The 23,946-nt window shown below is 55.3% G+C and overlaps 3 protein-coding genes and 1 pseudogene across 14 annotated transcripts in view; 1 reads left to right on the top strand and 3 right to left on the bottom strand.

Annotated features, from left to right (window-relative positions):
- The window catches only part of GRIK5 (glutamate ionotropic receptor kainate type subunit 5), a 53,862-nt gene extending 52,627 nt beyond the window's left edge, over positions 1-1,235 (bottom strand). For 2 of the 3 annotated variants that reach the window (XM_045531594.1, XM_045531597.1), the window contains exon 1: positions 233-606. The gene's annotated coding sequence lies outside the window, so the exon portion shown is untranslated. Of the gene's footprint in view, positions 1-232 lie in introns of all 3 variants that reach the window. The other variant, XM_045531596.1, reaches the window with a different exon arrangement.
- Positions 1,236-4,726: 3,491 nt separating this feature from the next.
- ZNF574 (zinc finger protein 574) lies at positions 4,727-10,262 on the top strand. Its single transcript, XM_045531593.1, has 2 exons — positions 4,727-4,885; positions 7,291-10,262. Exon 2 carries the CDS (start codon positions 7,311-7,313, stop codon positions 9,999-10,001), a length of 2,691 nt encoding a protein of 896 aa, XP_045387549.1. The 5' UTR covers positions 4,727-4,885; positions 7,291-7,310; the 3' UTR covers positions 10,002-10,262.
- A 3,382-nt stretch (positions 10,263-13,644) lies between these two features.
- Positions 13,645-17,112, bottom strand: LOC123624049 (annotated as a pseudogene). Its single transcript, XR_006730053.1, has one exon. The product of XR_006730053.1 is annotated as an uncharacterized LOC123624049 (transcript).
- Positions 13,645-23,946, bottom strand: part of POU2F2 (POU class 2 homeobox 2) — a 37,988-nt gene continuing 27,686 nt past the window's right edge. For 2 of the 9 annotated variants that reach the window (XM_045531587.1, XM_045531585.1), the window contains exons 8-15: positions 23,599-23,712; positions 23,319-23,460; positions 23,083-23,231; positions 22,825-23,001; positions 21,327-21,393; positions 19,537-19,738; positions 19,334-19,407; positions 13,645-19,057 (exon numbers count right to left, since the gene is read on the bottom strand). In XM_045531587.1, coding sequence (XP_045387543.1) covers positions 18,717-19,057; positions 19,334-19,407; positions 19,537-19,738; positions 21,327-21,393; positions 22,825-23,001; positions 23,083-23,231; positions 23,319-23,460; positions 23,599-23,712 — 1,266 coding nt within the window. In that variant the 3' untranslated portion in view covers positions 13,645-18,716. Of the gene's footprint in view, positions 19,058-19,333; positions 19,408-19,536; positions 19,739-21,326; positions 21,394-22,824; positions 23,002-23,082; positions 23,232-23,318; positions 23,461-23,598; positions 23,761-23,946 lie in introns of all 9 variants that reach the window. The other 7 variants (XM_045531586.1, XM_045531588.1, XM_045531584.1 and 4 more) reach the window with 6 other exon arrangements.

Genomic DNA, 23,946 nt, shown 5'->3' with positions numbered 1-23,946 from the left:
CCCTTAGCACCCCAGAAAGCTGGCGGTCTGGCGCAGGGGGTGGGCTGTGCACCCAGAAGGGGTGAGAAAAGGTCGAGGTGAATGGAGGCTGGGGAGATGGAGGTGCAGGGCAGGCCCCCGGTGGGGGAGGGTACTTGCCAGTTCGGGGAGCAGTGGGGGCCCTGCCAGGCGGCACTGAGCCCAGCCTTCCAGGACCCAGAACCCAGCCCAATCCCCGCCTGCAGACACTCACGGATCCTGGTGGGACGGAGGGCTGGGCTCCCTCGAGGCCCGAGGAACGACAATGACAACGGGAGATGCTCTGGCGCTGGGTGGTGGTGTGGCTGGGGCGGGGGGGAGAGGGCAGTCCACAGGGCCCCCTCCCCCGCCACCAGCGGTGGCCCCCAACTAATCCAAAACGGTGGCTCCCCAGGAGCAGGGAGGAAGGACAGGTGGAAGAGGAGAGGGTGGGCCAGGGAGGGGAGGAAGGGGAAAGGAGAAAATGGAGGAGAGAAGGGGAGAGAGGAGAGGGGGAAGGAGCAAATGGAGGGGAAGGAGGGAGGAAAGGAAGAAAGGAAGGTGAAAACAGAAGGGGGGGCACAGGCAAAGCCGGGGGAGGGGGAAGCCGGCCCGGGAAAGGGCCCCCGCCCCCTCCCCTAGCCGGGCCGGCCTGGGGGGGCCACAGGGGGCGAGGACAGGGTGGAGAAAAGGAAGCCGGCCATCAGGAAGAGTGGGGGAGGGGAGGGTCTGATTGGGGGGAGGGGGCCACCCCCTTCCCCCCTCCCCCCAGAGCCTTGGCCCTGCCCTGGATGAGGCAAGGGCCCGGAGTCCTCAAGCCCTCAGCCCCCACGGGAAAAGCACGCTGGGGGCCAGGAGAGGCCTGGGAGTGGAGGGGCTGGAGAGGATGGGGTGCTGGGAGACCCGGAGAGGCCAAGAAGGGGGCAGACGAGGAGGAGAGATGGGGAGGAGGGAGAGGAGGGGGGAGGAGGGAAGGGAGCAGGTGGAAGAAGAAGGCGGAGGAGGGTGGGGTGTCCCGGGGGCTCCCGGCGCAGGGCCTCGGCGGGAGGGCCTGGCCACAGACTCCTGGTCCCTTGCGAGCAGCAGCCGCTGCCGCTGCCACCAGCTCCAGTCCCTGGCTGGGCCTGCCTCGCGTTGCTGGCCGCCGCCACCGCCACCGCTGCCGCCACCGCTTGTCTCCCCTCCGAGGCCGCCGCCTGCCTGCCCGCCCGCCGCCCGCGCTGGGTCCTGGAGCGCAGGGGGGCGGGGTGGGGGGGAGAGGAGGGAGGGAGGGAGGCAGGCAGGGAGGAGGGCTGGCAGGAGGGAGGGAGGGAGGCAGGCAGAGAGCAAGGAGGGAGGGGAGTCGGGGGAGGGGGAGCCCGTATTGGTCGGGGCTGGGGGCCCCCGCGAGGAGAATGCTGATGAGAAGAAGGAGCTGCATTGGATGGAGGGCCCACCCCTGGCCACCCCCTCCACCACCCCACGCCACCGCCCTGCCCAGGCAGCCCTGGGCACAGGAGCCCACGGACATGAGAGGCCGGGAGACCTGGGGAGAAGGCCATGGAGATGGGGGAGAGGGCTGCAGAGATGAAGAGAAATGCAGAGAGATGAAAGACAGCCATCAAGACCCAGAAAGGTGGGCCAAGTCCCACAAACCCACAAGGACAAGGACAGGGAAAAGCCCAGGGATAAGAAAGCCCCAAGGAGACAAGGGAGCAGCCCACAGAAACATGAAAAAGGACCTCGGAGATAAGGGGCAGTTCATAAACACAGGCAGCTTCCCATGAAGAAAAAAAAGGGCAGAGGCCAGGGACACAAAGCCCTCCCCTTGGGTACAGGGCCACACAAATGGGAACAAGGCAGCACACCACAGAGGCAGGGAGAGGGCCAGGGGGAGCTGGAGAAGGTCACAGACACTGGGGGGAGGCCCACAAACACCAGGGGACCCACAGACACATGGATGTGGCGCGTAGACACAAGAAGCCCACTGAGGCAGGAGCAACCAGCCACAGAAATGAGAGAGAATCCCCCCAAAATAGAAATAGCTCCCACAGAGGTGAAGGGATGGATGGTGAGTGCGGGAATTCTCTGTAATGCATAGAGAAATCCTTGGGACACACAGAGATGAGTGGAAGGGAGCAGAGAGGCACTGGCAAAGAGGGTGGGACAACAGGGCAGGGAGCTGGAGGGCAGAGCCAGGAGAAGCAGGAGACTTCCTCCCTGGAACACTCTGCAGCCTCTCAGAGGCAGCTGAGCAGGGCAGGAGGATGGAAGAGAGAGCAACACAGATCTTAGAATGGGGGTGGGTGGTGCACGGCTGGGTGGGGGTGAAATTTGGGGGAAAGGAACATGACAGTTGGCGCTGAAGGCTGAGCCCGTGACTCACCACCACCCCCGATGCTCGTGATGGGGAGGAGACACTGACATACTCACGTGCAGCCCCCAGCACATGTGACCGCATGCCTTGAACACACAGCTGGCACATGGCAACTCTAGGACTACATGCCAGCCTAGCATGGGAAGCCCTCAGCAAGCTGGCATGTGGGACATCCCCAACATACATCTGACCCCAAAGGACCACCAACTTTGCCCTTACCTCCAGCCAGGCCTGAAAGCCCACACTCATACCGGCCTTTAGGCCTTTGCTTACGCAGGACCCTAATGTAGAACACCTATCCTCTTTAAATTCAACCTGTCCCAGAAGTCCTAGTCCCATGCTACCACCTCCAGAAACACTGATCCAGGCTTCAATTACTCCTGTATCGTTTGAAGAAGAGGGACCTAATTGACCCAATAAGTTGGGCAATCCAAGGTCCTAGCAGAAAGAGCCCTGAGAAGTCAAGCTAGACCCTCAGATTTTTAAATGGGGAAAAGGAGGCCTTAGCAGAAGCAAGAAACCACTGAAAGTCACAGAGCCTGTCAAAGACTGAGCCTAGCTTCCACTTCTCTGGCTAGCGGCCCCAGGTGATTCCGCCCTAAGGGCAAACCCAGACTTCCTGGAGCAGATTTGGGCTAGCTTGAGCCTCACTGGTTGCCACCAATGTCTTTCCTCTACTTTTTGCATCCATCCCCTCAACCTACAACCGCAGATTAGAGACTGGGGGCCAAGAGTGTACACCTTGGAGTCAATTCCTGGGTTGGAATCCTGGCTCTGTCTCTTCCGAATTATGGGAACTTGTACAAGTTACTTAACGTCCCTGAGCCTCAGTTTCTTTGTAAAGTCAGGCTAATAGTTTCTCCCTCATAGGAGTGTTGAGAGGATTAAACCGAATAATGCATGTAAAGCACTGAGCATAATACCTAGCACATCATGACACACCCAGGAGATGTTAGCTATTATTATTAGACTCCTGGAGATAATAATAAAAATAACTAACTCCTACGTACATCTTACTCTGTGCGTCACAACAATCATGAGACAAGGGCTGTTATTATCCCCATTGCACAGATGAGAAATGGAGGCACAGGGCAGTTGGCTTGCCCGAGGTCACAGCTAGGAAGTGGCAGGGCCAGGATTCCAATGCAGGCAGCATGGTTTAACCACATGGGTCTGGTGTTAAATGGAGTTTAATCTAGGGGAAGGTCAGAACGTCTAGTTAGAGACCAAACAGACACAGCAAAGCTCATGACTGAAGAGTCAGACCTGGGTCTTACTCTGTGTTCCATCCTCTAGCAGATTTCTGGCCTCAGGTAGGTAAATGACCCAACTCTGAGACTCAGTTTCCTCATCTGAGAAATGGGTGGTGGTGAGGGATGAGAGATTGGACCAAGTGAATTTCTTGCAGCTCCCCCGTCTTTGGGTTCAGGGAGTAGCTCTGGAAACAGTTCTAACCGCACTGAACCTACCCACTCCCCAGGCCCTAAGTGCCGCAGGTGAGTAGGGATGGCCATAGCCCCTTGGACACATTGGGCCCCACTGTCCTTGAGCTGTGCAGGGTCAGAGTCACCCTGTAAGGAAGCAAAATAGAGTCCTACAGGCTCACTTCATTCACACTCTCACCCTAACCGTCCTTCAGGTCCTCTACCCCCACACTCGGTTTCTTCAAATTAAACTTTTTGTTCCTGCTTTTCCTTTGATTCCCTCTCCTTGCTTTCCCTCTGACATTTCTCCTCCCTCCCTCAAAAAAAAAAAAAGTTCTCTCGGTTCCCTTGGTTTTTTTTCTCCTTTCGTTCCTATTGCCTTCACTCCTCTCTTTTTAATAAGAGTCTTGAGCATTGGTTTCCCTTTTCTCCCTTCATGTGATTGGTGTCACTTTCCCCTCTCCCATTCGCGCTGAGCGGTGTTTCACTTTCTCCCTTTGGCCCTTGGGGGTTTCTGAGCCTCAACTCCCCGGCTCTAGTCCTCCGAGCGTCGCGTGCCTCAATTTCCCAGACTTTCCCCCTCCCTGACGCGGACGCCAAATCCCGCCCGGCGCCCCCAAGATGGCGGCCGCAGCCTCGCTCCGCCGCCTGACGTCATCACGCTGCGCTCGGCTCAGCGCTTCCCTCACGAGCCGTCAGAGGCGGAGTCGACGAGGAGGTGGAGGAGGAGTATCCTCCAGGGAGGTTTAAGGGGGCGGGCATTATCAACCAGGAGGCCTGCCGGTGAGGGAACATCGCTAGAGGATTGGTTGGGCTCTGCTGGGCTTCTCAAGGCTCCGCGCTATTGGGCCAAGCCTCAGAGACATGAGCGTCGATTGGCTGAACGGTAAGGGACAGACGAGCGATGATTGGGCGCGTTCGGCCGTCCGCTCGGCGGCCGAGGAGGAAGGTGGGAGGGGCGTTGCTGAGGGTGGCTTAGGGCTCGAGCGAGGCTGCGGAGCAGGCGAGACGCGACGGCGGGAGCTAGAGAGGCGTAGCGCTAGGGTGGCCGTGCAAGGGGAACCGTGGCCTGGGCCTGGGTCCGGGGCGTGCGAGACGGCGGAGGCGGGTGAGTGCAAGCGGGCGCGCTGAGCGCCGGCCCGGCTCCCCACCCTACCCCGCGGCCTTCTCTCCTCACCCCGCCTGCGCACTGAGGGCCCGAGCGGGGCGCGCGCCGGGCGGTGAGGGCACAGCGGCACCAACGGCCGCCGGGGCGCGAGGGTGGCGGGGCGGGGGTCGGGCCGGGGCGGCTGGTGGGGAAGGGGTTTGAGGCTTGTGGCGGGGCTGAGGAGAGGCGGGGCTCGGGCTGGGGGCTGGGAGGGACCGGGGCGGGAAGGGGAGGCCTTACAGCTGTCCCGGAGCAGGGCTTCGAGGCTCCATAGGGTGTTGGGGTAAAGGGGCTTGGTGGTGGGACGAGTCCAGGACCGCAGGGGCCAGGGCGGTTAGACGGCACTTGGGTTCCCGGTGAGGGGTTTAGGCAGTGAGAAAGGAGGTTAACATGGGGAGAAAATGTAGTTATGCTTGGGCAGAATTAGGGCAGTGAATTGGTGTGAAAAGGTATTAGGAGTCTCCCTAAGGAAGAGATCTAGAGCTAAGGGAGAGATCCAGGTGTGAAGGATGGGGTTAAATTAATATGAAGAGACGTTAAAGCAATGTGTTCGGGGGGGGGGTGAGTACCCTTCGAATGCGTTAAGAGTGTTATCTGCGCAAAGAAGGGCCATGTTAATAAGAAAAGGGTCTCTAGGTGTCTCTAGAATGCGCTGGGAGGAGGTCTTTTTTTTTGTTGTTTTTTTAAAGTACAGGTAATTAGGCCAAAGTGAAGATGGGATTTGGTTATTGGGGGTGGGGAATAGGGTGGCAAAGAGATCTGTACGCTAAAAGGAGGGTAGGCTCTGGGTATTCTTGGAATGAGAATGAGGTGGTAGGTTGATAAGTTGGGGGTCTGGGTATCCCCAGAGTAGTAGGCTGGTGCGAGGGCTTTGGGTGTGAGGAAGAGGTGTCTGTCTACAGGATTAGGGTGGTGATGGGATTTCTGCCTGAGAAGAATAGGGAGTCTGGGCATCTCTAAAAGAGATTTGGGCGGTGGGAAGGGTATGTGTGAAAGGAATTTAAGCCATTGTGAAGGGTCTGGATGTCCTTGGAGTCGGTTAGAGTGTGTGGGGATATTTTTGTGAAGAAGAGGAGTTAAGTTGATATAAAGAGGGCTTCTGAGCATCCCTGGAATGGGTTAGGGTGGGGTTGGGTCTTTTTGCAAATAATAAAAGGTTAAGTTAATAATGTGAAGGAGGATCTGGGTATCCCTGAAATGGGTTAGGGTATGTGGGTGTATAAAGGGTTTAAGACAATGTGGAGAACGTATCTGGCACCCTCAGAATGGGTTAGGGTAGGCCTGTTTTGCAAAGAAGAGGTGCTTAGGTTGATATGAAGAGAGGGCGTGGGTATCCCCGAATGACGTGGGGTGGTTGTATATGAAGAAGAGAGGTTTAAGTCAATGTGAAGGGGGGATATGGGGATCCCAGAAGGGGTTAGAATTGTAGATTTGGTCTTGGAACAAGGAAGAAGTGATTAACGTGAAGTGTCCGGATACCCTAGAGGCATGAGTTAGAGTGGTGGGACAGGTCTAGAAAGGAAGAAAGGATTAGGCTTTTGTGAAGATGGGTCTGGGTATTCTGGATGGGGGGGTTAGGGTTGTGGGAGAAGGCCTTGATATGTAGAGGAGGTTAAGTAGTTTAAGGGGAGGGTTGGGTAGCATGAGGAAGTTAAGGTGGGGAAGGTCTGAGTGTGGGGATAGGTTAGTGTGAGAAAATTTGACTGGGGAAGGGATAGTTGGATATGAGGAATCTGGGCATCATAGGAAGAGAGTTAGTGGGTAGCAGGGGTTGTGTATAAAGGAAGAGGGATTGTACCACGTAAAGGTACTGGAAGTGGATTGGTGGGGCATTGGGACAGCTTGAATAATCTGGGTGTAAAAAGAGGTCCAAGAACCTGGGAGAAGGAGCAGAGGCCATGGGAAGGGAAGAGTGTGGCTGGGAGAAATAGGCAGTTAAGGCCTATATGAGGTTTCACCTGGGTACCTTGGAGAGGGAATGGGGTAGTGTGAGTTCATTAGGAGAGGAGACAGGTTCCTGTCAATGGGCGGGACTGTGGGGCCTGCTGGGAGGCATAGGAGATCAGGGGATTGGACAGGTTACAAGGATCTGGTGGGTGGAGTTTGGTTCCAGTTGATTCAGAGGTGAGATTTGAGGTAGATTCTGGGGAAGGGAATGCTGGGAAGATTTTTATGTTTGGTGTTTTTGTTTTATGTTCAGGGGAGGAAGGATTGTTAGGGAAGGAGGTGGGATTAGAAAAGTCAAAAGAAGTTAGAGGGGGAAATAGATTTAAGGCTTTGGGCGGTGGGAGTGATAAAGGGAAGAATTATCACTGGGAAAGACTGAGGAAAGTGGCTTAACTGGTTCTCACTCTCCCATCTCCCAGCCCAGGGCCTTGCCGCTGCCATGACTGAGGAGTCAGAGGAAACAGTCCTGTACATTGAACACCGCTATGTCTGCTCCGAGTGCAACCAGCTCTATGGATCCCTGGAGGAGGTGCTCATGCACCAGAACTCCCACGTGCCACAGCAGCACTTTGAGCTGGTGGGTGTGGCTGACCCTGGAGTCACTGTGGCCACAGAGGCAGCTTCGGGCACGGGCCTCTATCAGACTCTAGTGCAGGAGAGCCAATACCAATGCCTGGAGTGTGGTCAGCTGCTCATGTCACCCAGCCAGCTCTTGGAGCACCAGGAGCTGCACCTGAAGATGATGGTACCCCAGGAGGCAGTGCCAGCTGAGCCACCACCCAAGGCACCCCCACTGAGCTCCAGCACTATCCACTACGAGTGTGTGGATTGCAAGGCTCTCTTTGCCAGCCAGGAGCTCTGGCTGAACCACAGGCAGATGCATCTCCGGGCAACACCTACCAAGGCTCCTGCCCCGGTGGTCCTGGGGTCCCCAGTCGTCCTAGGGCCCCCCATGGGCCAGGCCCGTGTGGCTGTGGAGCACTCATACCGAAAAGCAGAAGAGGGTGGGGAAGGGGCAGCTGTCCCATCTGCAGCTGCCACCACCACTGAGGTGGTGACTGAGGTGGAGCTGCTCCTCTACAAGTGCTCTGAGTGCTCCCAGCTCTTCCAGCTGCCGGCCGACTTTCTGGAGCACCAGGCTACTCACTTTTCTGCTCCTGTCCCAGAGTCTGAGGAGCCTGCCTTACAGCAGGAAGCGCTGACCTCATCACCTGCAGAGGCGCCTGTGTCTCAGCCGGACCCCTTGCCAGCCTCTGACCACAGTTATGAGCTGCGCAACGGTGAAGCCATTGGGCGCGATCGCCGGGGGCGCAGGGCCCGGAGGAACAACAGTGGAGAGCCAGGTGGGGCAGCCACACAGGAGCTCTTTTGCTCAGCCTGTGACCAGCTCTTTCTCTCACCCCACCAGCTACAGCAGCACCTGCGGAGTCACCGGGAGGGCGTCTTTAAGTGTCCCCTGTGTAGTCGTGTCTTCCCTAGCCCCTCCAGTCTAGACCAGCACCTTGGAGACCACAGCAGTGAGTCGCACTTCCTGTGTGTAGACTGTGGCCTGGCCTTTGGCACAGAGGCCCTCCTCTTGGCCCACCGGCGAGCCCACACCCCAAACCCTCTGCATTCGTGTCCCTGTGGAAAGACCTTTGTCAATCTCACCAAGTTCCTTTATCACCGGCGTACCCATGGTGCAGGGGGTGTCCCTCTGCCCACGACACCAGTCCCACCAGAGGAGCCTGTCATCGGTTTCCCTGAGCCAGCCCCAGCAGAGACTGGAGAGCCAGAGGCCCCTGAGCCCCCTGTGTCTGAGGAGAGCTCAGCAGGGCCCACTGCCCCAGGCACCTACCGCTGCCTCCTGTGCAGCCGTGAATTTGGCAAGGCATTGCAGCTGACCCGACACCAGCGTTTTGTGCACCGGCTGGAGCGGCGCCATAAGTGCAGCATCTGTGGCAAGATGTTCAAGAAGAAGTCTCATGTGCGTAACCACCTGCGCACACACACTGGGGAACGGCCCTTCCCCTGCCCTGACTGCTCCAAGCCCTTCAACTCACCTGCCAATCTGGCCCGCCACCGGCTTACACACACAGGGGAGCGGCCCTACCGGTGTGGGGACTGTGGCAAGGCCTTCACGCAAAGCTCAACGCTAAGGCAGCATCGCCTAGTGCATGCCCAACACTTCCCCTACCGCTGTCAGGAATGTGGGGTGCGTTTTCACCGCCCTTACCGCCTGCTCATGCACCGCTACCACCACACGGGCGAGTACCCCTACAAGTGTCGCGAGTGCCCTCGCTCATTCTTGCTGCGCCGGCTGCTGGAGGTCCACCAGCTCGTGGTTCACGCAGGGCGCCAGCCCCACCGCTGCCCATCCTGTGGGGCTGCCTTCCCCTCCTCTCTGCGGCTCTGCGAGCACCGCTGTGCGGCTGCAGCTGCGCAGGCCCCACGGCGCTTTGAGTGTGGCACCTGTGGCAAGAAAGTGGGCTCAGCTGCACGGCTGCAGGCACATGAGGCGGCTCATGCAGCTGCTGGGCCTGGAGAGGTCCTGGCTAAGGAGCCCCCAGCCCCGCGGGCCCCGAGGGCCACTCGCACACCAGGTGCCTCCCCAACGGCCCTTGGAGGCACTGCCACAGCAGCCCCCGCAGCCCCTGCCCGGCGCCGGGGTCTGGAATGCAGCGAGTGCAAGAAGCTGTTCAGCACAGAGACATCACTACAGGTACACCGGCGCATCCACACAGGTGAGCGGCCATACCCATGTCCGGACTGCGGTAAAGCCTTCCGTCAGAGCACCCACCTGAAAGACCACCGGCGCCTGCACACAGGCGAGCGGCCCTTTGCCTGTGAAGTGTGTGGCAAGGCCTTTGCCATCTCCATGCGCCTGGCAGAACATCGCCGCATCCACACAGGTGAACGTCCCTACTCCTGCCCCGAGTGCGGCAAGAGCTACCGCTCCTTCTCCAACCTTTGGAAGCACCGTAAGACCCACCAGCAGCAGCACCAGGCGGCTGTGCGACAGCAGCTGGCAGAGGCGGAGGCTGCTGTCGGCCTGGCTGTGATGGAGACTGCAGTGGAGGCCCTGCCGCTGGTGGAGGCCATTGAGATCTACCCTCTGGCTGAAGCTGAGGGGGTCCAGATCAGTGGCTGACCGTGTCCTGTTTTCCTCTTCAGCACCACCACGCCCTGGTGCTGAAGGCCTTCTGACATCCCCTTAAACTCTGTACAGACTGTGCCCCTTCCCCGTCCTGTTCCTACCACCGTGTAAGTTCTGTAATTGGATTTATTTTCCCTTCTGAGGTGGCAGTACTTTGGGGTCCTTGATATGCATAAAGGTACTCCCCCTGCTTTCCACCTTTTAGCACTGGTGACCCCAAAGTGAAACCATTAATAAAGACTGAGTTGGACATTATGAGCTTTTGTCGGGCCCAGCTGTGTAGGGTGGAATTTGAGGAGTCATGAGGCCAGGTACTGGGTCTGACTTCTCATGGCTGCATCACCATGACTCAGAACGGGGCCTGCGGGATAGTAGGCGCTCGGTAAACATGTGCTGGACTGAAGAGAAGGACCTGGCATCCTCCACAGGCATGGCTCTCAGAACAGGGACTTCAATCTGGTGCTGGAGGGAGGCAGCATGGCTTTCTTGCCACTAGGGGTCCCCACATCCCTGTGGAAAATCTTGAAGCTATTTCTGGTGGTTGCAGGAACAATCACAGATCAGATTCTTAGCACCCCTGTCCCTCACTTTTGGCCTGATGTGGGCTGTGTCTCCCAAGGCTGTCTGGTTTTCTCACTGGATGCCTGAGGGCAAATGCAAGCATGATCTGTGGGGCAGTAGAGGAGGGTAGCCCCTTGGGCCAGACCCAGCTGTGGGGTTGGAGGAGATTCTGACTAATCTGTGTCTGGCGGTAGGGAGCCTCCTAAGGGGAGGTGCCTTGGAGGCCCCCCCCCCACCCAAGGAATTGGACTTTGGCTTAACCAACAAATTTTTGTGGGGCAGGGGATCATTGGGGTGGCTGGCCAATGTTTAAACATCTACTTACTCTCAAGTTCCTTCCTGCATTATTTTGAATAGTATTCATGCTGATCCCATGAGAACATTTTGCAGGGAAGGAATCTGCAGTCAGAAACATTGAGATGACTTGACCAAGGTCAAATTCAACCCAGTCAGGCCAGAGCTGGAATTTAAGCCTAGTTTCATATATTCTAATCACCTGGTGCTTTCCTCTCCACTCTGCTGCCTTCTGCATACTTGGGGGAGGGTGGTGAAGACAGGAGATGGGGAATGTGTGACTGGTGGAAATGCTGAGTTGCTGGGCTAGCCTTGCTTCTAAGACCTCCCTGCCCAGATTGCTCTAGGTCCTTCTCTTGGAAAGAACTCTTATTCAGAACCCCAATAAATCAGAGGTAAAAGGGAAGCTATTTATTTTGAAACTCTGGGAAAGGGAGGCCCAAGAACTGCCCTCACAGTCAACTCCCTTTGGGGCCTTTAGCCCTCTGCAGGCAACAGGCCTCTGGGACATAGTTTGAAAATCACTGGTTTGACCTGTTGCTCAGATGAGAAGGGGGCTAGAAGTCAGGTCTCCTAACTCTACTACAATATGCTTATTTTAATAATTTTTTTAAAAAGAAAAAGCACCCATTTGATGTCATAACAGCCCCTGTTAAGAGCAAATCTCTATTAAGCAGTTGTTTCTCACTAGGGGGTGTTGATCGTGGACACCATCTTTCGGTTACTGCATACCCTGTAGAAAGGACTTGAGCCATTGTAGCCCAGTGTGCCGGTCCCCCTAATCCCCAGGTAAAGTCATAAGTGCTTTCAACAATTGGAGCAGTCATCCTTAAAAAAACAGATAAAAATCAGGCCAAATCAAGAAAAGGGACAAGAATGGAGAAAAAAATCTGAGGGTGCTGGTTAACTAGATGTTCTCAGCAGAAAAGAATGGCTCTGTGACAGTGGTTGGCTATACTTCACCCATTGTTCTTTTTGGGAGCCTCAGATGAAAGTTTTAGACTCCTACCCTGAGAAAAAGTTTATGTGTACAAACATGTTTATGAACAAGTTCGGGGGATTCATTGTTCTCTCTCACCCCACTGAAACGTGCATGGTCCTCAGTTGAACTGTGGTCCTAAAAAAGATAGCACAATAGCGCTAATCACTTGTTGGATGCTGGTGTTCAGGTTGGATGGTTCCCCAATTTTAATGTGTTAGGCAGTCCCTCCAAGACTTCGATCCAGCAGGCCTATCTACACTGTGCACACATACCAATCCTGATGAAGGTGGGGCTTGTATTGCCTGTTTTTAGCTGGAATGGAAGTTGCACAAGCCAAAGTAGTAAAGGGGACAGAACTCTGGTCACCTAGTGTCCAATATAGGTTGGTGGTTTTTTTTTGTTTTTCTTAAGAGATGGGGTCTTGTTCTGTGCAGTGGCAGATCATAGCTCACTGCAGCCTTGAACTCCTGGGCTCAAGTGATCCTCCTGCCTCAGGCTACTGAGCAACTGGGACTACAGTGTGCACCACCACTTATGACTAATTTTTTATTTTTATAGAGACAGGGTCTCACCATGTTGTCCAGGATGGTCTCCAACTCCTGGCCTCAAGCAATCCTCCCACCTCAGCCTCCCAAAGTGCTGAGATTACAGGGATGAGCCACTGTGCCAATATGTTGTTAACCTGAGCAATCTGACTAGAAGGCTGGGCACAGAAAGCAGTTGAACACACTCACCAGGCTACAAGTGGACGTGGAGTTAAGGCTTCAGGTGCTCTCAGGTGTGCCATCTGCTTGTCACAAGATGGCCTGGATGACAAGGAACTTTAGGGTCTGTGTGGTTTTGACTGCACCACCCTGAAGGCAGTAGGTTTGACTGAATAATTTTCCTCTGTGTACTATCCTGAAGCTCCATCCCTGCTGCCTTATCTTGAGAATTGAGGAGGTGCTTTTTCTTTCAATCTTGCCAAAATGATGCATGCAGCGATAACTTCTTAATTATCAAACCCATCTCCCATTCTCTTCCTTTCTCCTGTGCCTCCATCCGCACAGCCTTCACTATTTCATTTGCAGGATCCTAGCACCTGTGTGCCAGGCATACATCAGAGGATGGAACAGTAACAAGGAAACCCAGTGGTTTCTCAGTATATTTTCATTAATACCATTTCTGATTTTCAATGGTGGGGGGTGGGGGTCAGTCCATGGCCTGGATGGTATGAAGCTGTTGTTAGTGCCAAATGACTAAGTCAAGATGTGCACAGTAATTTGAATAAGAGTTAATCTGCTTTAAAAAGGAAAGGGGGTGGTGTGTACATCGCACCACCAGACAACTTTGCAGTCAACTCTGGTTTTACAGGGTCTTTTTAGTCCTCTGGGGAAGCATCCAGGGGTGAAAATGGGAAAGTACTTGCCAGCACTTGCTGGTCTCCTGGTTTTCTCATAGTTCTTCCGTATTTGTGGAAGATTGTGCTGGAAAGCTGTCCTAAGCTCTTTACTTACACCATCATCTCATATAATTCTTACAACCCCATGAGGTGTAGGTACTATCCCTGTTTTACAGATGAGGACACTGAAGGTTACATATCTATAAAATGGCAGAACTGAGATTTGAATTTGTCCTACATTCCAAGACTTGGGTTTTTTGAGTGTTGAGAAAACTTGTTTGGAGGCATCTGCTTCCGAACATTCACTATTTGAACAGAAGTAACCACCACCCCACCACACCCCAGCACATACATCCCCCTCCGCATCCGCTGATTTCCTCAGTGCTTCCAGGAAAGAGGAGACCAAGGGAGAGCAGGCATCATTTCTCTCTGTACAGTTTTTAATTTTTTATTTTTTGATGTTTGTTGTTCAGATGAATGACACACTCAAGTTACAAAAATGGGGCCTTAAAAGAAGCACATTGTACAATGAACAAGCAGATTGGAGTTAAGAACACTGAAACGCTAACCCGCTACCACGAGAAGAGACAGGGAGAGGGTATAGGGTGGGAAGGGCAGGGCTACCAACACGGGTCAGAACCGAAAGCGGGGCTAACTTGGTGAGAATGTAGGAAAGGCAGGTCTACTCTGGGGCCTACTCCATTTCTGGATGCCACTTCTTGGGTCTCCCTTGCCCACTATTTGCCTCCCCCTCCGAGTCCCCTCACCCTCATTCCAACCTGGTCCTTCAAGTGAGTAGGTGAGACACCCCACACCAGAAAAGGCTGAGCCAAGCAGACCTTTCCAAGCGAGGGTGGTCACCTTACCCTAGTGCAGCCCTGGATTTGGGAGGTGATGGTGGCAGCAGTGGGACAAGAGGCCAGAAAGGAGTTGATCAAAGATCAGGCCCCTGCTTTTCCCAAAGATTCCCTGCCCTTTCCCCACCCCACCGTGATCCAAAGGCCCTCTGTGAGTTGTCAAGAGGCCCCCAGTCACCCTGCGATTATATAAATAAATAAATACTGAGCCCCTGGGCTTGGGGGACAGGTTGGGGGAGGGACAGCAGGGGTAGAGGAGAGGAAAGAGGAGAAGGAGGGGAGGGAGGCAAAGGGGAGGGGTCACAGACATAGTAAATAGTTGTCTCCGTCCCAGCAACACTGCTCTCTGAATTTTTCTCTCCTTTTTTTGTTTGTTTAACAAGGAGCTAACATCTCAAGGACAAATACTTAAAAATATACATTATTTTTTCTTTTTATTCCGCCTTTGTCGTCATCGTCATCTTGCTTTGGAGACTGCTGAGGTCAAAGTTCAAACCGCACGAAGGACCTGCGGCTTGGAGTTTTTTGTGTATTTTTTTTAATTTTTATTTTTAAATTTTTTTCACTTTTTTTTTCCAACATATAAAAAGGTAGCGGAGTTGTCTGTGGGTTTTTTTTTTTTTTTTAATGGTTAAATCTTTGGTTTGTTTCTTTTTTCTCTTGGAGGCCTTTATCTCTCGCACTTGCCTTTCCCACTCAGAGACCAGTGGGGGCCCGCGTGTCTCAATCTTGCTCACTCGGTCTCACTCGCTCTCTCACTCAGTTCCCCCTACCCTGGGCTAGAGGAAGAGAGAGGCACCCTGGGGTTTGGGTGGGTGAAAAAAACTAGGCAGGTTCAGAGGTCACCCCCAACTTGGCCAGTGCCTCACCGTATCTTCCCAGGGTTTGAAGGCCCTCTCTTGGCCTTCCCCAGGGAGGAGGTGGGTGGAAAACTCACATCCTTCCCCTCCTCCTGATCTTAGCCCAACTCCTACAAGGGCCTGGGTTCCCCCATCGCAACCCACCCCCACACACATCCCAACCCCACCCCCCAGAGAGAACAGAGAGAGGTGGTTTAGTTACTGGCATTTTTTTTTTTTTTTGGCACAATCAAAAGGCCCACCATTAGGGTAGACCCAGTCTCTGTCCCTCCCTTATGCAGGAGGTCAGGGTAGGGGAGAAGAGAAATTCAGAGGGCTCCCCCTTGCTCCAATCCACTCCTCTCGCCTCTCTTTCTAGCCCAGGCCCCTGGCCCCCCACCTTAGACACCTAACCTAGCCCAGAGCCTGGCCTGGGGTTTTTCCCTCCCCGTCCCCCACAGAAAGCTCCCCAGCCCTCCAACTCTCTCGCTCACACACAGACACACGGACACAGGCTCTGTACAGACCACAAAATAAAAACGATGAGATAGTTTTGTTTCCCGGAGTCGAGGGGGACCGGAGTGGAAGGGGCAGAGGGGGGTGGGGGGCGTGAATTCCCCCATCACCTTCCCAACCCTGGCTCCCTCCAGCCCCCCAGCCCCTTGCCCTGGCTGGCCCCCAGCCAACGATATTTGGTTTCCTTTTTTTAATATTAAAGTTCTATGAGGTATTTGGTGCCTTATCTCGAGTCCTCGGGGGAGGGGGGCCCAGGGGGGAGACCTGGGGCTCACCTGCCCCTCCCTCCCTCCCACCCCCCTCCCAATATTTGGTTTCACAGCTGTAGTTAAAGCTTGGGATTTGGTTATTTTTTCCCCCTCCCAGGAATTTTCTTTTTTCTTGCTTTACTTTTCCCAGTTGTGGGGGTTGAATGGGGAGGGTCCCCAGTACCCCCGGCTGCACGGGGGTCCCTCCACCAATGTCAGGGCATCTGCCCCATCCCTGCCCCCTGCTTCCTCCTCTGCTCTTTGCCCCACTCCCCCACCCTGGGGTGGGAGAGGTCCCAGGTGGTGGGACTTGACGGGGAGGAAGCAGGATCAAGTGGGTGATGGTGAGTCCTGGATTTTCTTTTTTTTTTTGTTTTTTGTTTTTTGTTGTTTTTTTGGTCTAGAATCATAGTTTTTGTTTGAGTCATCTCCACCATGCCTTCCATGCTGCCTGTCTTCTCGGAGGGGGTTTTTGGTTGTAATTCCTTTCATTTTGCTCTGCTCAAATGTCCTTCCTATCTGGTCAGGAGCCCTTGGCCCCCTCTCCACCCTTGGGCTGGGGCCCAGGCCCTCTCGCCAATCCCTTCTCTCTTCAGGAAATAAACATGGACAAACTCGGAGGTAGGGTAAGGGCAGGGAGTCGGTTTGGCAGAGATGCTTACATTCCGGCGAGGATGGGTCGACACGGTGCCAGGCCCCATCGGTGCCAGGGTTGGGGGGGGCGGCCACTCCACCGCTGCCCAGAGAAGGCACCCGGAGGTCCCTGCAACGGCCGAGTCTCTGCTGCCTCCATGGCCCAGCCCAACAGTTTCATTTCCCGGGTGGGAGAAGGGAGACAAGAAAAAAAGAGATCGCTGAGGCCTGGGGCTCCGTTTTGCTCTCCCCGGAGTGTCCAGCAGAAAGTGGAAGCCGCCCAGCTGCAGCGGGCTCTCCCCTCCCTCTGCTCCGGCCCAGCGGCTGCTGGGCTCCACTCAAACTTCAATGGCTCGCGTCCTTCACAGCGACACTTTGGTTTGAGGAGAGACACAGAAAGAAAGAGGTTGAGAGAGATGAGAGAAGAGCAAAGGAAGAGGAAGAAGAGGGAAGGGAGAGAAAGAAGGAGACAGGAGAGGGGACAGAAAAGAACAGAAAAAGAAATCAAAGGAGGAATCAAACCACCCGAAAGTTGTTAGTTTTCCTTCGTCCATTCTTTTTGCTCTTACTCCTTTTTTTTCCTGTCTTTTTTTTTTAAAGCTTTTCAGTTGATTGGGGGGGCGGGGAGTTTGGGGCTCTTCACCCCTGTCCCTGACACCCTCTCTCAGCCCCGCCCACCCGCTTCCATCCACCCTGGCCCAGGGACAGGCCCTGCCCCAGCCGCCCCCTCCGGCTTTCCCAAAGACGACGTCCATGAGGTATTTGTGAAGAGAAAGAAGCATCCGTCCTTCCATCCGCCTTGGGGACCAAGGGCTTGGCTCCACTTTGCGGCTCCTTCTTCTTCTCGAAGAGTCCTTGTCTTCTTTCCCTTTTTTATATATATATATATATCTATAAATTCTTTTTTTTCTAGTTTAAATTTATTGTTTGTTTGGTTTTCTGTTTTTGTTTTTTGGTTCAAAACTTCGTTGGCCTCCACAACGGCAGGAGGGCAAGGTGGCTCCTGGCGGCGTCTCTCCTCCGTCCCCCGCCAACCTGCGTCCAGGGCTGGACACACAGGGGGTTCAGCCAAGACTGGTGGAGGTCTCATGGGAGTGGGGACCACCACTGCGCCCTCTCAGATGGGGACCACAGGTCATGGCACTGTCCCTGCCACGGGGACCCTGATGGGGATGCCATCTCGAGGGCCCCCACCACCGGGGTGCGTGCGTGTGTGCGTGTGGGGGAGGAGAGGCATTCGCCAGTATCAGAGGGGCACAGGGTGGGAAGAGCGAGGTGAGTTCTCTTTTTGGTTTCTGGTTAATGTCAAAGAACGTGAAGGATCCCACGGATAGGCACTGGAATATGAATTTTTTTTTTTCAGGGAAACTGACAGACAAGATGGAAAAAAAGACAACTTGAATGCCCTCACCTCATCCCCTCTTGTCTGAAATTTCCACCTTCCCATGGGCTGGGGAGGGTATAGATTCCAGAGCAGAGAAGGTGACAGGGGTGAGGAGGGACTTGTAAGAGCTAGAACTTGGCAAAATGGCCTAGCCCACCCTTCAAAGGGGAAGAAGGGGAGGAACAGGGGATGAAAGTCATCCCCAGGCCTTCCCCTGAACTCTCCCCTGGCTGGGGGGAGGGAGGAGGTTAAAGCAAGACCCCTGCCCAGATGGGGAGAGCTGGGGGGCCAGGGAAGGGGGGGACACATGATAGGGACACATTCTGTTGAGCACAATGCTAAAAATTCTGTACATCCTTTGGATGAAGCTACTGAATATTTGGTGTAAGGTTGTTCAGGCCCTTTCTCTTTCACCTTCTGGAAAAGAACATTTGGCAGCTGGTTCCAAGCCCCAACCCATCTGCCCTAGGCTGTGCCCTGTCTTCGCTGGCCCAGGGCTGGGGGCTGGGGCCAGGAGGCTGGCATATTCTCTTTTTCCTTCTGTAGCCCCCGCTTGGGGAGGCAGGGTTGGGGGTTGGCCCCATAGCCAGGGCTCGGTGGCGTGAGGTCCAACCTGCCGAGGCTCCTCCGCCCCTGGCTGGGGCTCTTATTTGGTGTCGTAGCAGTGAGGGTGAGCACACTGAGGTCTGGCTCGAGACTGGTTTTTGGTTGGTTTGATTTTGTAGGGGTTTTTTTGGTTTGTTTGTTTGTTTGTTTTGTTCGTTTTTCACCTCTGGTTCCTTTGGGGCAGCTGGTTTCTGTTGTGATTATTTTTGGTTTTCTTTTTGGTTGGTTGGTTTCTTTCCTTTTTTTTTTTTTTTTTTTTTTGGTTGGTTGGGATTTTTTTGGTCTTTCCTCCCTTGTCACTCCTGCTCCAAGGTCCCTCTGCATCCCCACTGCTGGCCTCCTACCCTCTTCCTGGGCAGGGGACCTAGGTGGGGGTCAGAGGAGTGGGAGGGGAGGCATGGTGGGCCCTCACTCAGGCTTGGACCCTGCCTCGGGCCCCCCTGAGCCTCCAGGGGTCTGTGCTGCCACCTCGCTGCAAGTGGAGGAGGAAGAGGAGGAGGAGGAGGAGGATGAAGAGGATGAGGAGAGGCCAGGAGACTTGCTGGAGATGGAGGCTGCCACGGCTGCAGCTGCTGCGGAGACCAGGCCCACGCCAGGCGGGGCGCTGAGCAGGGGCAGCCCTGCGTGGTTCAAGAAGAGTGGCGAGGTCACCAGGCCAGGGCTCCCCGGGGCCGCACCGGCTGGCCCCAGCACCAGGTTCCCGCTGCCATCAAGGCTGGTAAGGGGCAGGGTTCCACCAGAGGCCAGGGCTGGTGGGGAGAGAAAGAGGCTGAGCTGAGGGCATGCCGGGCCAGGGAGATCTTCGCCTTCCAGCGTCCTGCCCAGAGTGCCCCCCTATCTTCCCATCTGTCCCCCGGGTCCCCATCAGCACCCCTCACACCTTCCCCAGAGGCGAGATGGGTATGAAGAGGCGAGCGATGCAGTGAGCAGGGGCAGGATGGCATGGCTGGAGCAGCAATGGGGGGGGCTCGAGGCCCTGGGGGGCAGGGCTGGTGACGATGGGAGTGACATGAGGCAGCACGCACCTTGGATAGTGGCCAAAGGGTTGTTGCTCATGAGGGCTGGACTAAGCCCGGAGCTCAACCCCACCATTGTGCTTCTGCAAGAGGCAAAGCAGAGGCGTTAGCAGGGGCAGGGACCCACCAGCAGAATTGGGGTGCAGCTCCCCACCCTGAAAGCAGCAGCAACCCTGCTTCTACCCACAGCCTCCCCACCTGCACCCACTTACCCCGTGCTGGGGTTCAGGCCTGACAAGCCGATAGCCGAGTGGCTGCCTTGAGGGCTGGGGTTTGTGCTGTTGGTGGTGGCCGGGGGTGGGGGAGTGACAGAGGGGATGGAATTGAGGGGGGGCGCGGCCCCGCCCCCGCCCCCACCCCCTCCAGCTGTCCGGCTGGGGTGGAGCGTCCCCACAGCTGAGGATAAGGTAGTAACTGCCAGAGAGAGACAGAGATGGGGTCTTCAGCTTCCACTTGTCCCCCACCAAGGAACTCGGGGTCAACTACTTGTCTTCCCCACCCAGCTCACACAGCATCTCCTGTCAGAACAGACCTAGACCTTCCTGCTCTCTCTTCCCAGAGCTATTTCTTTGTGCCTCTGCCATGGTGACAGCAATCACAATAATCAAAGTAAGAGCAGCTGTCACCTACCGAGCCCGTGCCCTGTGCCAGATGCGCTGATACTACGCATGCCCCGCCCTGCACCAATTTCACACGGACAAGGAGACAAAGCCCTATGGCTCCCTCTAGAGGCCAGGGAAGGGGCACAGGGTGCCAGGCAGGCTGCTGGCAGCTTAGGATGGGCAACCTGCGAGGGCTAGGAGCCCAGACTCTGGGGTAGAAACTCCTGTGCCCTTGGGCGAGAGCTTTAACCTTTTGGACCTTCCAATCTCTCACCTGGAAAATGGGGCTAATAATAGAACCTACCTCATAAAATGGGTGTGATAATTCAATCAATATACTTTTTGCTTTTTAAGAGATAGGGTCTCACTGTTGCTTGGGCTGGAGTGCAGTGGCTATTCACAGGCTCGGTCATAGCTCACTGCGGCCTCCAACTCCTGGGTTCAAGTATCCTGCCTCAGCCTCCCTAGTGGCTGGGATTACAGGCTTGTGCCACCACGCCTAGCTGATAAAGAGCTTAGAACAGTGCCAGGCATGCCCTTACTACTTTATAAATCTCTATTTATTATTTCTTAACCTGGGGAGGGACAAAATGGTGTTTGTTTTATATTATTCTTTTATATTACTCTCATATATGGAGCTAAACATGCCCTGTCTCAGTAAGGGGGAAGAGGGGACTTTGGGTAAAGAGTACACATATACACACATACACTCTTATATGTATATGTTTATGTATATATCTTCTGTATGTGTTACACATTTACAATAATTTTATAAAAGCAGAGGCTCAGGGAGGTAAATAACTTTTTTTTTTTTTTTTTGATACAGGGTCTCACTCTGTCACCCAGGGTGGAGTGCAGTGACACAATCATAGCTCACTGTAACCTTGAACTCCTGGGCTCAAGTGATCTTCCTGCCTTGGTTTCCTGAGTAGCTGGAACCATAGGCGTGTGCCATCATACCCAGGTAATTTTTCTATTTTTTGTAGAGACAGGGTCCCACTATGTTGCTCAGGCTGGTCTCAAACTCCTAGCCTCAAACAATCCTCCCACCTCAGCCTCCCAAATTGCTGGGATCACAAGTGCGAGCCACTGCATGCAACCTTAAGGTAACTTCTTAAATTCACACAGCTTATAAATGACAGAGGCCAGGCCCAAAACCTAAGTGCCTCACCTTTTACCAATCCCAAGTGTTTCTCATGAAATCATGGAGCAGATTAAAGCCAGGTTGCTCTCTCATAGGAGGGGTGGGGCCTGCCCCTCCCCTCTATCCCTGCCATGCTCCCCACACCCCCAGGCCCAGCCTTGAGGCCCATGGATGCCCAGAGCCACAGGAGAACCTCAGGCTCCAGCCTGTGCTGCGTCCTCCCAGTCCCTCCTCACCGACTTCTGCCCTCCCTGACCTGTTGTGCTCAGACTGCTGGAAGCTTGGGACAACGGTAAGGTCCCTGCACCCCCTTGGGGTGTGACCTGGGGAGAGAGGAAAGGAGGTATGGTTAGGTCACTGTCCCCCAGCAGCCCCGCGATGCTCCCTGTGGGAATAACTCCCTCTCCTCTCCCCCTAGGTGGGGGAAAGGGGAGCTTTGGGTACAATGCTGCATTTGTGTTATTCCACGTGCTTTCCATCATATCTTTCCTCACATTTACCCTGAGTGAGCCTGAGCCACAAGCAGGAAGGAATAATTCGAAATTGAGAGTGCTCCTCCTCTCTCATCTGACCCTGGCCAGCCTGGCCAGTCTCTGCAGTGCTGCATCCTGTCTGCAGCCACAGTGCACCTGAAGAGCCAGTGCTCTCTCTGTGCCTGCTGTCATCGGTTCTGCAAAACTGAAAATCCTTTCCTTTCACTGACCTTTTAAGAGTGGAGTTGGCAAGCCATGTAGGAGAAATTGTTCAAAGTGACCCAGGCAAGGAAGGAGCCAGTCTAAAGTGTGTGTGTGTGGAGGGGGCGGATTTATGAGGCTAAATTGACACAAATCTTTGCATCAGAGTGCTGGGATGTCACATTATTTGATCTTCTGGTACCATCTACCAGCTTCCTTCTTGGCCTCCTGGCCTCCAGTTTCACCTTTTCGTCAGCCCCAGAAGCCTCACTAAATTTAGCCTAACCTTCCCCAGCTGAAAATCCCTCCTTAGCCCTTCACTGCCCATGGTTCAAGTTTAAGCTCCTCATCTTGAAACCTGGGGTGTCTGCCCTCTGCCCAACCTCTGCCCCCACCCTCATTCATATACATTGCAGCTCCAGCCACACTAAATTGCACTGGAGTTCCTCAAATCGGGCTGGGGTCACTCTGGCTTCAAGGCCTTTGTGCACACTGGTCCCTTTGCCTGGAAGGCCCTCTCCTTCTTCTCCTTCACGGGGCTTTATGACTCAGCCCAGACAGTCCCTCCTCTTTCCACACCACTCCAGGCAGGGGCTCCTCTCTGGAGTGTCACAGCCCTTTCCATGAATGGAAATAAAGGGATGGAATAAAAGATGTCCCAGTTATGTCCGATATCAAGTGGGTCTGTGTGCACCTGTGGACTTACAAGTACACCCATGGGTGTGACGCTGTCCCTGCATAAACACCTCTGCTTGTTTCTGCATGGTTGTGAGCCTGTGTCCCTACCTGGACCATGTCCCTGGACATATGTATCCATCACTGTGTGGCTATGTCCCTGTGATAACTCTATGTCTGGCTATGTCATTGTGCATCTGTGGGTGCTTGTATCCCCCACATACGATCACAGTTCCCTGGAAATTATGTGTCCCTGTGTGACTGTGTTCCATCTATGTGACAGCCTGTCCCCAAGAGTGACTCCCTGCCTCTGTTCTAGGCTCTGTGGACAACCAGGTAGGGTGTGCTTCACAGGGGTGCCTGCCGAGCCTTGTGCTTTCCCGCCCCCCAGAGGGCCCCTGGTACCATGTGGGGGCTGTAGCTGGCCGGCTTCCCCGGGCTGGGCAGCATAGGGGCCGCACTGCAGGGGTTGATGCGTTTCTCCTTCTGGCGCCGGTTGCAGAACCAGACGCGGATCACTTCTTTCTCCATGTGCAGCTGCTCGGCGATCAGCAGGATCTCCTCTGAGGTAGGCTTCTGGTTCTGCCGGGGCAGAGGGCTCGTTAGCCCTGGGCCCATCCGCCCACCACCCCTCAGGGCCACACGGGACGGTGGGGGCCTCACCGCTAGAAAACTCTTCTCTAAGGCGAAGCGGACGTTTGTTTCGATGCTGGTCCTCTTCTTGCGTCTCCGGCCCGGTAGCCCGTCAAAACCCAGGCTGGGGCTGCTCAGCTGGTTGGGGCTGGGCAGGCTTGAGTCCACAGACATAGTCTCTGTGCCCCGGAGGAGACGAGGGCGTGAGAGGGCACCTCCCCCGACCGCAGCCCGCCCCCCGCGCGGAAGCCCCAGCCTAGTCCCACCTGCGTCGTTGAGCCACTTCTCCAGGAGGGGCTTGAGTTTACACATGTTCTTGAAGCTCAGGTTGAGGGCCTCGAAGCGTGAAATGGTCGTCTGGCTGAAGTCGTTGCCGTAAAGCTTGCCCATCGCCAGGCCCACATCACCCTGGGCCAGTGGGGCGGGGATGGGGCGAAGGTCAGTGCGGGGCCTTCCGGCGCTGGGCCTGCCCCTCCCACCCAGGCCCCGCCCCGCCCGCCATCTGGCCACGCCCCCACGCCCGCCTGCCTGCCTGGGGCCCCAGACCTGCGTGAAGCCCAGCTTGATACGGCGTTGCTTGAAGGTGCGGGCGAACTGCTCCAGCTCCTCCAAATCACTGGGCTCCTCAGGGTGGGATGGTGGCTCCAAGCATTTGGGGGGCTGCGGGTGCGAGAGGTGCGGATCGGGCAGCGTGGGGCGGGTCACGGCCTGGTGGGGTGGGCAGGTGGGTGGGATGCAGGGCGGAGGACGGGGGGGGGGGGCTCAGCAATGACTGCACAGTCCCCCGCCCTCCCTCTCTGCGGTCCAGCTTCTTCCTGCAGACTCCCCTCCACCTGCCCCAGGAGGCCCCTCCACACTCATTATCGGTCCCTTTAAAGGTTTGACTTTGCTGCC

Source organism: Lemur catta, chromosome 19 (genome assembly GCF_020740605.2).
Source record: "Lemur catta isolate mLemCat1 chromosome 19, mLemCat1.pri, whole genome shotgun sequence".
In the NCBI taxonomy this organism is placed as follows: Eukaryota; Metazoa; Chordata; class Mammalia; order Primates; family Lemuridae; genus Lemur; species Lemur catta.
Note: the sequence above shows the minus strand (reverse complement) of the source record. Positions and strands in the feature narration are given on the sequence as shown.